General features: G+C 36.2%; 1 protein-coding gene across 1 annotated transcript in view; it reads left to right on the top strand.

Annotated features, from left to right (window-relative positions):
* Positions 1–18,386, top strand: part of TAFA2 (TAFA chemokine like family member 2) — a 434,053-nt gene that overhangs the window by 391,689 nt on the left and 23,978 nt on the right. The window contains exons 3-4 of the mRNA XM_054580022.1: positions 3,844–3,996; positions 5,058–5,182. Coding sequence (XP_054435997.1) covers positions 3,844–3,996; positions 5,058–5,182 — 278 coding nt within the window. The remainder of the gene's footprint in view (positions 1–3,843; positions 3,997–5,057; positions 5,183–18,386) is intronic.

The following is an 18,386-nucleotide window of genomic DNA, read 5'->3' as shown; positions in this document are numbered from 1 at the left end:
CTGAGGAAGACCACAAAGCCCTGTCCCCCGTCAGACTCTCTCCAACGATATCTCAGCTCAGGGCTCTGCCTAACAGCTTCACTGTCTGAAGGAGCCCTAACAACGCCTCAGCTTTAGCCTGACTGACGTTAAAAGACTTGCAGGATTAATCTCCTCATGATAAACATCTCTGTTTCCCTAAATCACCATAAAAAAAATCTAAGCATCCCAAATAATGAATCACCACGGAGATGTTTGTCCCCATTCTACTCTAAGTCCACCTGTCTTCCACTCCACTGTGTCCCCTGCACTTCACAGAGTACCTCATCAGCCTGCTCTGGGCCAGACCATCTGCCACTCCTTCTTGGCAAATTTACTTTTCCTCTCCCTGAGATATTACTTCATCTACTCTCACACATCTCTCATATTTCATAGAAAAAAATAGATAAAATCAGATAAGAAACTGATCCACTCGCATCTACCTGCCTCTGTATCTGTATATCGCCCTTAACTCTGGGTAAAATGGATTAAGTGTTCCCACATCAATCCAATGCCAGCCCCTCTGGTGCCATAATCTCAATTCCTTTTTCCTTCTTAAAAACATTTTTTTCAATTACCCATTTTTTCTCCTATATTGAGTATTTCTCTACCAGATCAGTCTAGCAAGTAAGCATGCTTTCATGACATCTGTTTCCTTCTTCCCTTCAAAGAAAAACTCCATGAAAGAAATTTTTATAATTGTCTGTAGTTTTACATCCTTTTCTGTACTAAACATACTTCAATTGTGCTTATGTTCATCAGGCCACTGAAAAAAGATTTTTGCTAAGTTCAAATGCTAGCGATGGTAAAGGCTAACACGGAGTGCTTTCTAAGAGGCAGGAAGTGTTCTAGCTATTTTATATATGACAAGCATTTAATTCTCAAAGCAGCCCTATGAAGAAAGACAGTGTTGTTTTTATCCCTCTTTTAGACATGAAAAACTGCTACTCAGAGGTATTAGGTAACTTGCCCAATGTCACACCACTGCTGGGAGGAGCTTAGATTTGAACCCAACTACCCTGGTTTTGAAGTCTATGCTCTTAACCACTGTATCATATTACTTTAAAGGATTATAATTTATCTTTATTTATTGAAACTTTCAGCAGCTTTTGACATAGCTGATCAATCCTTCCTTCTTGAAACATTTTATTCTTTGCTTTTCCATGTCTTTATTTGGGGTTCTTTCTCTCATACCTCATGTGTTGCTCATCTTTTTTTTTCTTTTCTCTTTGCATCTTTGCAGATACAGGTTTTGGACATTCTTTTCTTTCCTTTTTGGTAACCTTTCCATGGCAATTTTGTTTAGTCCATGGCTTGAAATATCACCTGTTGGTTTAGATCTCCCTAGGGTGTATCTGCAGCCCAGATTTCTTCCCGAAGCTCTATTTCATAAATGATGTTGCCTGATTTATATCTCTACTTGAGTCTTTTAAAAGGATCTCACATTTAACGCAGACAAAAGAGAACTACAGATATTCTAGCCCAAACCATCTTTTGTCAAATTCCCTTTTCCCCAAGATTTTTCTGTCTACCAGTACCACCAACCTCTAATTGCTCAGGGCAAATTTAGAAGTAATCCTAATTTCTTTTTTCCTTCACAGCTCACATTCTATTCCTTAGCAAGTCAAACTAACTCTATACTGAAATACTCCTAACCTGCTACTTCTCTGCAAGTCTGCTGCTGTTTGTTTAGTCCAAGTTCCATCTTTTATCACTTAAACTCTAGCAATCTCTTTATAGTTGGTTTCCCTGATTCCATTTCTGCTTTCTTCAGTCCTCTCTCTTAAGAGCAGCCTGAGCAAACTTCTAAAGCATTGATGAGATCATACCATTTCTACTTAGACACTTTCCCTTGCAATAAAAATAAAATCCCACCTCCTTACTGTGGCAGACTAGCCCCCACATGATCTTTCTCCATTCCAGACATACTTCCCTCAACCGTGCATCCACACTGGTCATCTTGCTGTTCTAGGAACATGCCATGCTTTTCCCCATTTCAGTACCTTGTCATTGCTGCTGCTTCCTTTTGGAATGCGCTTCCTTCCTTAGGTCTTCATAATGGGAGCTTCCTCACTGCGGTCCTCATTTAGGTACCTCCTGAGGGAGGTCTTCCTTGAGACTCTTGCTAAGATACAGATACTATCTGCGCTTAATTACTCTCAATACACATGCTACATTTCCTTTAAGGTGCTTAAAAACCTAATACTGTCCTACAGAATCATTAGCTTAGGTATTTATTATTTGTTTTCTCCAGGGGAATATGATCTCTTTGAGGACAGGGTCTATGTCCGTCTTTTTCACTGGTGCAGCCCCAGGACTCAGAATTATGCCTCACGTGTGGTATTAACTCATTTAAAATGTGACTAAGTACCCTGCAGAAGCAGGGTAATGACTTGTATAACACAGAACATCCAATAAATTAAAACAAATGCAATCGTCTTTAGATAGAGTATTTTCCAGAGTATGATGAGAGGATAGGAACAAAGGTCTGGCTTTTAAAAGTCTTTAGCTTTTGTAGTGATAGCTTTGTGTTTAACTCAAACACAGAAAAATCTTTGTGACCTTGAAAATGGTATTTGCTTCCTGAAAGTTCTTTTGAGGATTACATGTCAAAACTATAGGTCACACCTGAGTTTCTTGGATTCACATGGAAGAATGAGTTGGATAATATGAGTGATATGCTCTCTCTCACAAGAAAAATCTAAACAAGCTAGCTAACCTGAGTTAATGCAAAGTGGTTCCTCATCTCCCAGGGGAAGATAATAGAAATGCATAATGTGCTGATTTCATTTACAATGGGTCTTGATATATTTATAGCATTAAAAAACTTCAGATCTCTACTTTTTTCTATTTAGATTTATGTTTTCATAGCAATCGCTGTTTTGAAATTTCTGAAAGTATAGTGTTTCAACAAATGTTTGATTCAAAGCTATTTTTATTTTTAGCAAATGAAACTTTTGCTTTTTCATTTCACAGTAGGGTTAATACTTTGAAGAAATGCTGAAAAAATAATGGTGACAGCAAACTAGAACCTTATCATAATGTGATAAGTCAGGTTCAAAAATTTTAACCACCCAAAATTTCACCTTCGTAGCCTTCTTGCAAGGCTACGAACAAAATGGGCAGGGAACCTCACAGCTTTGGGGCTGGGTCTCTAGGCAAGGTATAAATCCACTCAAGTTCTGGCTGTACATGGTGCCATTTGGTGGCAGTTGTCCCCTTGGGCACAATTGGAAGGTTTGATATTTGGGTCCTGAAACTGGCTGAAACTTTTGGGAAAATAATAGCAATTTCAAGAATCAACCAATTAGTTTATTTCCAGGGAAACTGAGCAGATGAATACCAAGGTTGGGGAATTCCCCCTTCATCATCCCTGCTTGAAAATTGGTATTCTGCCTAACCTTACGCTCACCCCCGGAAGAACATAACCTTTATATCAACCCTTTGTAGTGTACCTTGTTGGGGGATTTAACTTAACTTACTTTGATTAACATGTTGAAAAGATGTAAAAAGAAGTCACATATGAATAAATAGGTTTTTGATGGCACCAAATATTGCCTCTATATTTCAGACTCTTCTAACAGCTTATTTTAACCTAGTCACTAATTGCTCCTGCTTCACCAAGCATTTACTGACAGAAATGGTCCTGCCACATTTAGCAAAGAAATAAAATCTGCATTATGGAGTCAGCATCATTGTATTTCTAGTTTCATGCATGGCAGGTCCCTTATAGAGCTATATTTAATGTACTTCTAAATTAAAAAGAGGGACGAAGTGTCCAATGCTTTCTCAATATTGTCTCATCTTTTGTTTTTGTTTGTACAGCTCACCATGTCAAAACGGGCACTTGCGAGGTGGTGGCTCTCCACAGATGCTGTAATAAGAACAAGATAGAAGAACGGTCACAAACTGTCAAGTGCTCCTGCTTCCCTGGGCAGGTGGCAGGCACCACGCGAGCTGCCCCATCTTGTGTGGATGGTGAGACTTTTACATTGCTCATGGCAGTAGTATAGATGGGGACTGCGAAGAACTGGAACCCCACCATAATGCTGTTGACTGGGGCCAATTCTGAGGGACCTCAGTATAAACTATGAGGTTGATATGAGGTCACTTGGAAGGAGGCCTAGAGATCTCATGCAGTTTAGTAACAAAAGACATATAATGAGGTTCAAACAAGCCTATGTGCTTCTTACTTTGATACCATGAAATATTGACTTGTTAGCTGAGGATGTGTGTATATAAATTAATTGGGAAAGAAAAGAAGGAAATAGATGATTAAATAGTTTGAATTTCTAAACCCATGGATGGATCTTAAGAATGAAAAAAATAAACACCATATATATGAGAGAATGTTTGTGAATAGAATTTACATAAAATGCTGGTTATTGTAAATATGGCATCAAAATATTAATTTTTTTTACTTGAGTATTCCCCTAATTACAATAGGATATGCCTTTATATGGACCATTTAATTGATGTTACCATAAATAATAATTTAAATGCTCATATTAGCATGGTACATTTCTTGTGATGATGGTTACTGTCACAGTAAAAAAAAAATGCATTAACTCTAATGCCATCCTGTTTTTCAGCCTACTGTGGGAAATATAACATTTATTCTAAAATATTTACTCTAAATTGTTCAGGGACTTATTTTCTTACATGTTTATGTAAATCAGTGCATGCATATATACTCATAGTGTCTTTCAAATATGAACTTTCATGAAGCCTATATATTCACATGAAAAATCCTTTAACGATGTGCTTTATAGTTTACAATACTATATTGCACATTAAAAAACTTAATAGTGTAGATCTCATGTAGATTATTGTTACCACAATGAAGTACAATTAAGAATTAAAATAATTATTATATTCAGAAAATCTAGATTTAGCCCCTTTGGACAAAAAGAAAGCAGGCCTCAAAACCTAGCCTACTCAGTGGTGGGAAAAATTTGTGGCTTTGTTTTTCTTTAAATGTGCACCCAGAAAATTAAACCCAAATGGAAAATTCTAAACAACTTTTCTATTTCCTGTAGCTTCAATAGTGGAACAGAAATGGTGGTGCCACATGCAGCCATGTCTTGAGGGAGAGGAATGTAAAGTTCTTCCAGATCGGAAAGGATGGAGCTGTTCTTCTGGGAATAAAGTAAAAACAACTAGGGTAAGTGGACAGCCAGCCTGGAGAGCAAACTGTCTCTGAATTAACAAAGCATGGTATGTCTGCAATGACACCTTTAAGTGGTGGTTATAGAATTAGAGTATAGTTTTCCCTAGTACACTTTTTTCCGTTTTCTCCCTACTTCATTTTTTTCATAGCACATTTTTACTTCATTCAGAATAACATCTATAGATTGCCATCAACTGTCATGTTATCTAATGTTATCTAATAAACAAACACTGTTCCTTCAGGAGATACTGGCAGTAATGGGAAACTCCCAAGGGGACATATTAAAAATGCTGAGAAGGAGACCCAATTCCTTATTCCCTTATTCTTCTCATGGGTAGTAATCTAAATAGATTTTTAAAGTAAAAAGATTTTATTTTACATATATATATATATATATATTCAATAAAATTTGCCAACTAAGATTCATTCATTTTTATAAAAGTAATTATTTTTATCTTCCTGACTTCTTGATCAATAAACAGTTTTCTAATAGAATATAAATCTTTACATGGACCTATTTAGTTGATGTTACCATAAATAATTGGTTAAGTGCTCACATTAGCATGGTATATTCCATGGGTCAATATGAAAAGATTACTCTCGAAACGATGAGTTTCAGCTTGCAATGACTGACTTCTGAGAAATGGGAGACAAATGAAAAATAGCATTATTCTTTAACTTCCTAATTACCTCAAAGGATATCCTGGACATGAAGACTTTAAATTCTTTTCTTTGTAGACTCATCTATTGAAAGTTCTCTCGTTTTGCTTTTTGCTGTAAGGGGAAAACAGATACTTGATTAGAAGTGAATAATTGGGGGCTAGAACAGAATAATGGTATAAGGGGATGTTTTATTAAAAAAGAAAAAAGATAATATAAAACTAGATACTGGTTAATTTTTGATATTGTTTGGCAAAAGCTGTTTTTAAAAAACCTTCCTGGACAAATTCAAAAGGATTATTTTATAATCCCATCAGTATATAATTCAGTCTACCAAGAAATGATTGTTCATACACAGAAGTAACCAAGTTTTCCATATCATAAATAACTTTATATATTGTCAAATTGTTTGTGACTCTAAGTTTTCAACTAAATGCAGGTACACCATTCCAAAATCCACAGAATACATGATAAGTTAATTAAAATGATTGTATTATTCAGTTAGTTAGCATATAATATAATCCACATTGATGTATTAAAAACATCTGGCTATATAAAGTTTCCTTATGACCTATTTACAGAATGAATATATACTTTCTTAACACTGAGTTCATAGTCCAAAATAGCACACATAGAAATTCATTGAATGTTTGAGATCCTAAAACAATTTTTTTAAAAAATATTTCTTTACAACTAAATTTTTATGTTTTTATTACTTTAGTGGATATGAAAAAGCTAACATTTTTTGATACTTAAAACATATTCCATATACTGAACAAAGAGTTTAATGTGAATTAGCTCATTTACTTCTCTTAATAGCTCAGTGAAGAAGAGAATATCTTCTTTTTACATATGGATAAATCAAAACTTTAAAAGGTTCAGTGACTTTCCAAGGTCACAAAGCTAATTAATGCAGAAGACAGGATTCAAGCCACACAATCTCATTCTAGACCTAATTTCTTAATCTGTAGTTTATACACGTTAACTTATTAAGTAATAGTGATAGAAGTTTCCTATAGTTCTTTTCCTATGAGGTAGACCTTTAAAATAGCTTTTAACATATTTGATCATAGAAATAAAAAGGTCAAGATAATATGGTCTAAATTCTCATAGTAAATTGTTTTATAAATGTTGATTCTCTCCCAGCTGGGCCATATTCTCAGTGGTCCAACTTAAAATTTTGTTCCTATGTCACAGATTCTTCATAATGTAATAAAACAAGAGGGGTTACACTTCCTATTTTTTTCATCTCTTTTGCCCTAGAGAATGGCTGTTAATGAAGAACCTCATTAAAGATATTGTAGAGGAGATTTATACAACAGTAGATGTTTGGATTAAATTACTCTTAACATTCTTCCAATTCTGAGAGTCTACGATTCTCATTTAAAAAGGAAAAATAACCACATATAAAACAAGAGGGCATGAAAGAAGGAGCTGCTTAGGTACAAAGTAAATTATTGTCTTATTTTTTAAGTCCAGAAAAGCATTGCTGATGAAAATGAAGCTACTTAGACACATTTGACTAAAGGAACATCATGGCATTCCAAATGCCTGGGCAAAAAAATGTGCAATTATGAATGTTAGTTTAGCTCACAAAACAGTCTAGATAAATCCCATGAGGTTATTAAGAAGCAAAGTTTTGAGGAACTTCCAATCAAGATGGTGGATTGCCTTGTCCCACAACTAAGTTATAGAACAACTGTCATTGAGAACAGAAGTCCTTTAACTAAGGATATAAAGAAGAAACCATAATGAGGTGTGGAATGGGCAAGTTCTACCCCACAGTGTGGCAATTAAGAATTAGGAGATATATTCCAGTTGTAGAGGTCCCCCATGAGAAGCAAGGTGTCCCGGCCCTATAGTGGGCTCCATATCCTGGGGTATCAAAGCTAGGAAGGGGAAGGGCAATGTGATTTGGCTACAAAAGTAAGCAGGGATTGCATTTGAGTGAGATTGAGGGTTTCCGGAGTCCTAGGCATTGCTCCTGAAGGGCTACCACATGGTCTCACTTGTGCACATACTCACTTGTTACGGGCTCCAGCACAGACGCAGCAGCTTGAAAAGTGCCAGCAACATAGGGGGACGACCTGAATTAACCAACTTAGGGTGAGAGCGGAGGGGTAGTGGTCAGGGCAGTCTAGGGACTAAAGCAGTATAAGCACAATTACTCCTTTGTTGAGTACCCCCAACCCCGCCCCAGTCGAGCTTGCAAGTGTCAAATATGAGGTCTCCAATAACCTGGCTAGTATTGTTTGCCCCACCAAAGTGACTCCCTGAGACTCCACCCCACCCAACTGCTGCACCTGGCTCAGGCTGCTTCCTGTGGCTTTGCCAGAGGAGTAGCCTTCCTTGGCTAATGATATGGACTTTTCTGAAAGGACCACAAACCCCAAACAAGCAGCTGCCAACCTCAGCATGCCCTATACTGCTTGCTAAGTGGCCCCAAGCCCAGCATAAGCTATGGCCAGTACTGGATGGCCCCAGGGTGACCACTGAAGGATTCCAGGCTTTGCACAAGTTGCAGCCAGACTTGTTTCACAGCATAGCGTCTTCCATAGCAGCAACCAATTGCAGATCAGCAACTAACTGGTAGCTCCCACTGGTGGCCCCAACCTGGCCACAAATGGCAGCTGACTTTGGCCTGCACAAGAGCCCCTTCTCAGAAGTAGTAAAACCAACGTATCAGGTGGCCAGCTTCAGACCACACTACAGTACCACCCAACCAGCTCCACAAAAGACATAGCCAAAGGACAAACTTTGTCCATGGGATCAGCCCCTGTACAACAGCTTGTCCACTGTAGTCATTTTTAGCCTACACAACCTGTCAGTATGAAGATCAGTCCCACCCACTGAAGTGCCAGTAGCAAGCCAGGCTAAATTACAATGGGAGGGGACACACACAAGTGAGCACCTGGAGCACTTGGCTCAGGTGAATAGGACAATATGCTACTGGGCATCACAGGTGACTCTGCCAAGGCCGAGAGATGTAACATATCTACCCAATCCAAAGAAACACACACAGGGTGTCAGCCAAAATGAGGAGACAAAGAAACATGCCAAATGAAAGAAAAGGACAAAACTGCAGAAAAAGAACAAAATGAAATAGAGATAAGCAATCTCCCAGATACAGAGATTGAAACACTGGTTATAAGTTGCTCAATGAATGGAGAGGAAGAGTAGATGAACTTAGTAAGACCCTCAACAAAGAGATAGAAGCCATAAAAAGAACTAGTCCAAAATGAAGACTATAATAACTGAAATGAAGAATATATTAGAGGGACTCAACAACAAATTAAATGAAGCATATAATTGAATCAGTGACAAGGTACCAGAAAACACCCAATCAAAGCAGCAGCAGCAAAAAAAGAAAAAAAAAAAGGATATTTTAAGGGACCACTGACACAACATCATAGGGATACCAAAAGGAGAGAGAGAGAAAGAAAGATTGAAAAATCTATTTAAAAAAATAATGACTGGAAACTTCCCTAACCTGGTAAAGGAAATAGAAAAATAAGGCCAGGAAATGCAGAGTCCCGAAGAAGATGAACCCAAATAGGCCCATACCAAGACACATTATAATTAAAATGCCAAAGGTTAAAGACAAAAAGAGAACCTGAAAAATAGCAAGAAAAAGCAGTTAGTTACTTGCAAAGAAGCTCCCATTAGACTGTCAGCTAATTTTTCAAAAGACACATTACAGGCCAGAAGGGATTAGCACAAAATATTTAAAGTAATTAAAGAAAAGATCTACAACCAAAATTATTCTACCTGGAAAGGCTATCATTTAGAATCAAAGGAGAGATAGTTTTCCAAAACAAGATAAAGGTGAAGGAGAGCATCACCACGAAACCAGCATTGCAAGTAATATTACAAGGACTTCTTTCAGTAGAGAAGATCAGAAATATGAATAAGAAAATATAGGACAGAAAAAAGTTCTCACTGTCAAAGGTGGATACTTAGAAAAAAGCAGTGGATCAGCCAACTATAAAGATCATACAAAGGTTAAAAGGCATATATAATTATAGCACTAAGTTAAGGGATACATATAAAAATTAAAAACATAAATGTGGAGGTGAGTAAAAATTGTAGTGATTGTACAAAGTCTTTGAACTTAAGTAATCATCAACTTATATATGAAGCACATGATAACAAACCAAAAATCTGCAAGAGATATACTAGAAATAAAGAAAAATAAATCCAAACATGACATTTTAGAAGGTAATCAACATATAAGAGAACAAGATTATAAGAAACAGAATTACAAAAACAATCAGAAAACAATAATATGGCAATAACTACATACCTATGAATAATTCCTTTAAATGAAAGTGGACTCAATACTTCAATTAAACGATGTAGGCAGCTAAATGGATTTAAAAAATGAGACCGTACATATGGTGACTATGAGAGACCCCCTTCATATCAAAAAACACAGACTAAAAGTAGAGGGATGGGAAAGATATTTCATGCAAATAAAAATGAAAAAAACCTGGCTAAGCAATACTTAGACAAAACAGAAGGCTGAAATAAGAGACAAAGATCATTTCACATCAAGATTAATACAACAAGAAGATAGAACTCTCATAAACATCTACATAACCAGTGTTGGAGAACCTAGTTATATAAAGCAAATATTGACAAACATAAAGGGAGAGATTTATAATACACAGTTATAGTAGGCCACCTTAACACCACATTGACATCAATGGGTAGATCACCCCGACTGAAAATCAACATGGAAACAGTGGCCTTAAGTGACGTATCACACCAGATATACTTAACTGATATGTTTAGGACATTTCACCCATAAGCAGCTGAATATACACCATTTTCAAATGCACATGGAACATTTTTCCAGGATAGACCACATGTTAGGCCACAAAACATGTCAGTAAAATTAAGAAGATTGGAATAATATCAGACATCTTCTCCAATCACAATGGTATGAAACTAGAAATCAATTACAAGACTAAAACTAGAGAATGCACAAACATGTGGAGGCCAAATGATAGTCTATTAAACAATGAATTGGTTAACAGCAAGATCAAAGAAGAAATCAAGAGATACCTTGAGGTGAATGAAAACACAGTGATGCAAAATCTATGGGACACAGTCAAAGCAGTCCTAAGAAGGAAATGCATACCGATACAGGCCTAGCTCATGAAACAAAGTCTCAAGTAAATAACCCAAAACTCCTAAAGGAGTTAGAAAAAGAAGAGCCAAAGCCCAAAGTGGATATAAGCAAGGAAATAATGAAGGCCAGAACATAAATAAATGAAAGAGATCTAAAAAAAATGATAGAAAAGATTAATGAAACAAGAACTGGTTCTTTGAAAAGATAAACAAAAAACATAAATCTTTAGTTATACTCATCAAAAACAATAATAACAACAACAAAACCAAGAGAGGTCCAAATAAATAAAATCAGAAATGAAAGAAGTGACAAAAAACACCACAGAAATATCAAGGACTATACGGAAATATTGTGAACAATTACATGCCAACAAATTGGACTTAGAAAAAGGGATAAATTCCTAAAAACATACCATATTCCAAGAATGAATCAAGAAGAAACAGAAAATATCTAAACAGAGTGATAACTGATAATGAAATCTAATCAGTAATCAAATTCTGAGCAAACAAAAGCCCTGGACCAAATAGCTTTACAGGCAAATTTAAACACATTCAAAGAAGGAATTAATACCTATTTTCTAGTCCAAAAAATTGAGGAGGAGGAAAGCCTACCAAACTCATTTTACAAGGACAGTATTACCCTGATACCAAAACCAAAAGCACTACAAAACAATTAAATTATAGGCTAATATCCCAATGAACTTAGATGCAAAAATCCTCAACAAAATAATAGCCAGCTGAATTCAGTAATATATTAAGAAGACCATACACCATGATCAAGTGAGATTAGTCCTGGGATGCAAGTTTAGTTCAGTATGTTTAAATCAATTAGCATGAAGAACCACATAAACAAAATGAAGGATAAAAATCATATTATCATATCAGTAGATGCAGAAAAAGCATTTGACAAAATCCAACATCCATTTAAGATAAAAACTCTCAGCAAATTGGGGATAGAAGGAACATACTTCAACATTATATGGCTTATACACACAGCTAAATTCATGCTTAATGTTAAAGAGCTAAAAGCTTTTTTCTTTATAATCAGAAACAGGTCAGGGTTGTCTACTTATTCCACTTTTATTCAACATAGTATTGGAAGTCCTAGCCACAACATTCAGACAAGATAAAGAGATAAAAGTCATCCAAACTGGGAAGGAGAAAGTAAAGCTCATTATTTGTAGATGCCATAATACTATATAAAGAGAAGCTGATAGATTCCAACAACAACAAAAAAAAAACAACCCTATTAGATCTCATAAATGAACTCAGCAATAGGAGGATACAAAATTAATGTTCAGAAATTGGTTGCAGTTTTATACAGCAATAGCAAACTATCAAAGAGAAATTAAGAAAACAATCCCATTTACAATTGCATCAATAAGAATGAAATATGTAAAAAAATGAATTTAAGCAAGAAAGTACCACTCCACATTAATTAGAATGGTCACCATTAATGAATCAACAAACGAAAAGTGCCGGTGAAGATGTGTAGCAGTGGAAACCCTTGTGTGCTATTGGTGGGATTGTAAATTGGGTGCAGGCCCTATGGAAACAGTATCACAATTCCTCAAAACATTAAAAGTAGGATTACCGTACGACCCAGCAATTCTACTTCTGGGTGTTTATCTGAAATAATTAAAAACACTAATTCAAAAAGATGTATGCACCCCTATGTTTATTGCAGCATTATTTACAGTAGCCAAGACATGGAAGCAACCTAAGTGGTGTGTCCATCAATTGATGAGGATAAAGAAGTGTTATATATTTAAAATGAAATATTACTCAGCCAAAAAAAATGAAAGCTTGCCATCTGTGACAACATGGTGTGCCAAGAGGGCATTGTGCTAAGTGAAGTAAGACAGAGAAAGACAAATGCCATAAAATTTTACTTATCTAGAAATTTTGGAATCTAGAAAGCAAAATAAAGGAACAAATCAGAAACAGTCACAGATACAGAGAACAAGTTAGTGGTTACCAGGTGGGAGGGGAGTTGAAGGGATGCATGAAAAAGATGAATGAATTAAGAAGTACTAATTTCCAGTTTAAAAAACAATTAGAGGGAATATAGTCAATATTCCTATATATAACTATATATGTTATATAACATAACTATGCATGGTGTTATTGCATAGGAATATATAATATATACGAATATATATATAGGAATATTGACTATAGTCCTTCTAATTGTTTTTAGAGGGAATATAGTCAATATTTCTATATATTACTATATATGTTATATAACTTACAACTATGCATGGTGTCAGATGGATATTAGACTCATTGAAGTGATCACTTTATAAATTATATAAATGGCTAATCACTGTGTTGTAAACCTGAAACTAATATAATTTGTATGTCAATCATAGTTGAAATTTTTAATTAAAAAAAAGTTTCCAAGGTTATCACGTTGTTAGTGCTCTACCATCTCTATGGAAATAGTGTCAAAAGCATGGGAAATTTCAAATCTTGAAATTGCTCTTGTACAGTTACTTTGCCCAGAGTGGAAATATTGGACAGAGGTAGTTTATGCCATGCATAAATAGAAATATTATTAAGGAGAAACCAGATTTTTTTAAAAATCATTGGTATTGTTTGCATTTGCCAGATTTAAATAAGGTCCCCATGGCTATGGTGAGCCAAACAGCCACTGAGGCCCAATTGGCTGGTCTTGGCCACAAATGAGATAGTCCCTAAGTTAAGCAAGATAGTTTACAAAGTAACTAAAAAGCTGTTCTCAGCCAAAATGCATTTGCATTTCATATGCATGATATGTTGGTTTTGTGAGGTTATTACTGCGAGCTAAGGGGCCCCCAAAATGATTAAAATTTGCAATAATGTACAACCTACCTTATAATTGCTCATATCTGGTCAGGAGTGCTCTGGTCAGTCTAATGTTAGAGAAAAGCATTCAGCCAAAACAGCAATGAAGTTTGCTTGGCTTTAGCAGGGATGTGTGGTACTTTCCAGAAATGACTGCATGTTGGGGGCTGGGTGAATTCCTTATTCAGGACTAATTTGGAACTCACATTATATTTCCTACTATAAATGTGAATTATATCCTCCTCATTGTATTGGATTCAAATAGCTAATTGTTCAGACCCATTTCCTACAAAAGGCAAAGAACATCAATATTTTGCAAGATGTTCTTCAAAATCCCAAATATTTCATCTGTAGAGAAAGGAGGATGCACATTTTTTTCCCCAAACCCTATTTCTTACTTTAAAGGTGGAAACTTATGACATTCTTAACCATCTATTTCATTACTTTTAAGAACTCCTAAGTTAAAAAGAAAGGAAAAGACACAAAAGCCTTTTGACTTCAAACTCATTTGAAAGATAAATAATAAAGAACTTTGTGAAGAATCATTAATAAAAGGAATGTCTTTCCAGTGTGAAAAAGCACATAATTATATGCTAATTGTGTAATACCAAAGTAACAGGGGGGAAAGGTGCTTATAGAGCTTGTAAGATTTGAGACCAAAAAATTCTTTGATAACATTGTTGGGAATCCTCAGGGAAATAGACTGTGATTAGTTCCTTTTAATGTTTTGATACTCTTTCTCTATGGAACATCTCCTGAAGGAGTCACATTCAACTTTTGGGGTCTACAGCCCCTTGGCCGTCAGTGGCGACTGTGAACTCCCGTGGCCACTGCAGCCTTTATGTCTGATTCTTACCTGAGGAAAACGTGAACTTCATGTTATACAATGTTGTATATTTTCATTAGTAATATTATTTTTATGCATCATGAATCCTATGTCTATTTACTTCTTCTATGCTTAAAAAGAGATTTTCTAGATAATTTTTAACTAATTGGAATTCTTTCATCTTTACGCAATCACTTAAAGTGCCTTAAGCAGATAAGAATTCCATAATATTTGAATGTCTCTTCAAATATAAATGGATTTTCGGAACATCAAATGAATTTATTTTGTTCTATAGTGCAATCAAAATCATAAGATATTAAGAATTTCCTGTGCACAAACATTCTATAATAAGGCTCATGTTGAAATCAAAGAAAGAAAAACAAATATGAGAGTATTTATGTAGCTTTTATACTGTGCTCTGCACTCTGATAAGTGGACTGTAGGTATTATTTAATTTCCCAGCCACAATAGGCACTAACGAGAGTACAAAGATGTATGGCATGATTCCTGCCCCGTCCCCTTCCTGGGTATGCCCTTGAGTGAAAGAGTGAATAGTCAACAACTGCATTATCCTCTTTATCTTTACACAGTTCACTGACAATACACATTGTAATCACTGGTAAATATAAGTCAAGAGTAACATTGTTATGATACTGGGGATAGCATAAGCCTTTAGTTAAGCTTCCTCATCTGCAAAACAAAACAAAAATAAAAATGAGGATGTTGAGCTAAATTCAATTTCATGTTCTTCTAACCAACATTTACTCTTTGGTTCCATGTGTGAAGGATATTTCTAACTTCCTTTCCAGCTAAATTTATATGACACTAATAATTTGCTAATCTCAGAAGACAGATAGGCATTGGGTTCTTAGCCCTGTCCCTACAAGGGAGAAAAGAAATCTTGTCTCAGGATGATTTGCTGATTAAAGCCTCAGCCATCCCCTTCCAGATGTTGCCATACTTTATACCAAGACTCAGTGACTGCACTCTGTTGGCAATACCCAGGGCTGCTACTTCAGGCTCAATGCAGAGGAAGGACATAGTAGGAGGGGGAAGGGTTCATTTCCTCACCTTAATGTGGTGCACTTTGTGTGAATTCTTTAAACATAGTGCTCTCTTTTACCTTGAAAAATTAATCATAGGCTTAGAATAGTGTACTTTCTTGACAAATCTTCCCCATCTTTCCTCTGCTTTCCTCTTCTGCTTTTAAGAGTTCAGGTGATTACATTGGTTCTACCCAGATAATCAGCTGGCCTTAAAATCGGGAGATCATCCTGTATCAACATCTTTAATTAGATGGCAAAGTCCCTTCACAGCAGCGCTTAGATTAGTGTGTGTTTGAACAGGGGACAGAAGTCTTGAGGGTGTGTCTTTAGAATTCTACCTACCAAACAGGGGGAGACAAAAAATAAAATAATTATATGCCTGACAGTGATGGGTGCTATGGGAAAAAGTGAAGCAGGGAAGGAAAATGCGGATTGCTGAGCAAGGAAATTTGCATATTTGATAAAGGGCTTGGAGGAGAGGAGGGGATGGGCCACAGGGCCATCTGGAGGACAGGGAAACGGAAGAACAAGTAAGAAGTACCTAAGATGGGCGATGCCCTGGGAATACCGTGTTCAAGGGATAGCAATGATGCCGGTGTGGCTGGAGAGAACAAGGCAAGCAGTTGAATTTAGAGTTAGAAAGGTAATATGAGGCGTATCATGACTAACTTAAATGTTTGCCCTGAGTAAATATAATGAAGTTACCATTAGATGAGAGGGAGAGAACTGTGGGAAGGACATGTCTTATGTTTTACATTAATATCCACTAATTCTAGGTTATTGGACTTAATGGAAACTTAAATATGGTATAACACCTTGAATTTGATATTTGTGAAGAAAACTAGTTTGACATTTTTTTTTTTTGCTATAGTAACAAGAAATGCAGGCATTGAATGAAATTCATATTAGAAAAGACAAAATTTCAAATGATATAGACATTTGGAGAAAAGCATTTAAGGGACTGTATAACTACTATAATAAAAAGTATTTTATAAAGAGATGTGGACAGAAATGAATTTAAAAAAATTGAAGGTATTTTTATCCTTAAATGGATATTGAGTCCAAAGATAGGTAAGATACCTAGTTTGGTGTCCAGGAAATAGCATTAGCAAAAGTAACACTTTAAACCTGGTGTTTTAAATTTAAGACCTACTTACCTAATTAACAATAATTTAATAGAACACAGAGTATCTGCCTTGGTATTTGTTTAGATTTATTGGAAATTCATGCAAAGACTTTAAAAAAATATATCATCAGGGCTATATTTCTAAGACTTGGGCTATATTTTTACAACTAATGGACAACATAGGAGTGCTTTGAAGTTCCTGTAAGATTTAAATGTTTGCATAGTATTTGAGCCAGGAGTTTATTTATAGGTGTTACTCTGAATATTACACTTACGATTAATTGTGAATGTTCACACATTGTAATGGAATTTAGTCTGGGCATCATAGAATTTCATTAGCAAAAGTGAGGTACATCTTTAGGCTACTGTTTATTGCCTGTGAATTAAGTTCTGACAACAATATCCCTCTTACCTGAGGTCCGAGGGCTAAAATTCTGTCAGGGGTTTATTTTTAATGTTCAAGAGCTTCACACTTGTTCAGAGTTAAGTGGTCTGGGGTGAGGCAGCACTACCATCTGTTTTTCCAGTTATCATTATCTTCTTAATGAAAGAGCAGTAGTACCTCCTCAGACTTGAAGAACAGAACAGGAAGTTCAAGGAACCCTAGCTAGAGGGCTTTTGTGCTTGGTCCTTTTCCTGTGATGGTTGACAGCCCTCCTGCTGAAAAATAGAGGTAATTGCCCCTGTAGGCAGCCCTTATGCCCCTTTCCTCTTTGACTCCTCACATATTTTCTATGGAATTTAAATCCCTTCATCAGTGATTTCACACCTATTTTTATTTTGTTTCTTTGGAGAGCAAGGTGAAAGTACAGCTGAGAAATTAAAAAAAAAAATTTCCCACAAGCTCAGAATCCTAAATGCTTTGTGATTTGTGCTGAGATTGTGGAGGAAACAGAGCTGGGGTCTAATTCCCACCTGTCTCTGGGGTAAGAGGTAATCCACCTCTGAACACCATGCAGCTGGCTGTGAAGTGTGCCTCATTCAAAAGCAGAGCTGAGCTTCACTCTATAAGGACCAGACCTTAGCTGGGGTACCCAGCAAATTTCTGGACACCAGCTCTGAGTGGGCTAGAAGTAGGAGGCTCATGTAAAGGACTTTGTGGATATTTACCTCAGAGAATAGAATCATGAGGAGTAACATGTTTTAGTTTATTTGGAGATATATCCTGTGAAAGAAAAAATTAGTCTTATTCTGTCTGGCTGCAAAGAATACAGGTAAGACCAAAATTTACATCTCTTCTTGTCAACTCTAGATGCTGTTGAGTGGATTGCCTTGGGAAATAAGTTTCTTATTTCTGGAAGTCATCAATTTGTGAGGATGTGCAGAAATTCAGAGTTGGCTAGTGTACTTTACCATGCCTCCCCCGCCTACCCCCCCCCCTGCCGCCCCGCAAAATGCAACTTCTGCAAAGCCATGAAAGTCCAGGAGATCATTACTTATTCACAGGGTAACTTCATGTGTGTGAGGGGAACTGGAGTGGTGAAGGAGCTCCTGGGGGGCGGGGGGACTCATGGCGGGCTGAGTTTATTTCATGATGGCCCTTTAACTGCCAACCTAAAAGATGTGGATGCTATTCTCTAT

Source organism: Pteronotus mesoamericanus, unplaced genomic scaffold, assembly GCF_021234165.1.
Source record: "Pteronotus mesoamericanus isolate MK-2021 breed Mesoamerican mustached bat unplaced genomic scaffold, CSHL_Meso_final contig_56, whole genome shotgun sequence".
Lineage (NCBI taxonomy): Eukaryota > Metazoa > Chordata > Mammalia > Chiroptera > Mormoopidae > Pteronotus > Pteronotus mesoamericanus.
This window is presented reverse-complemented; position numbering and strand designations above follow the sequence as displayed.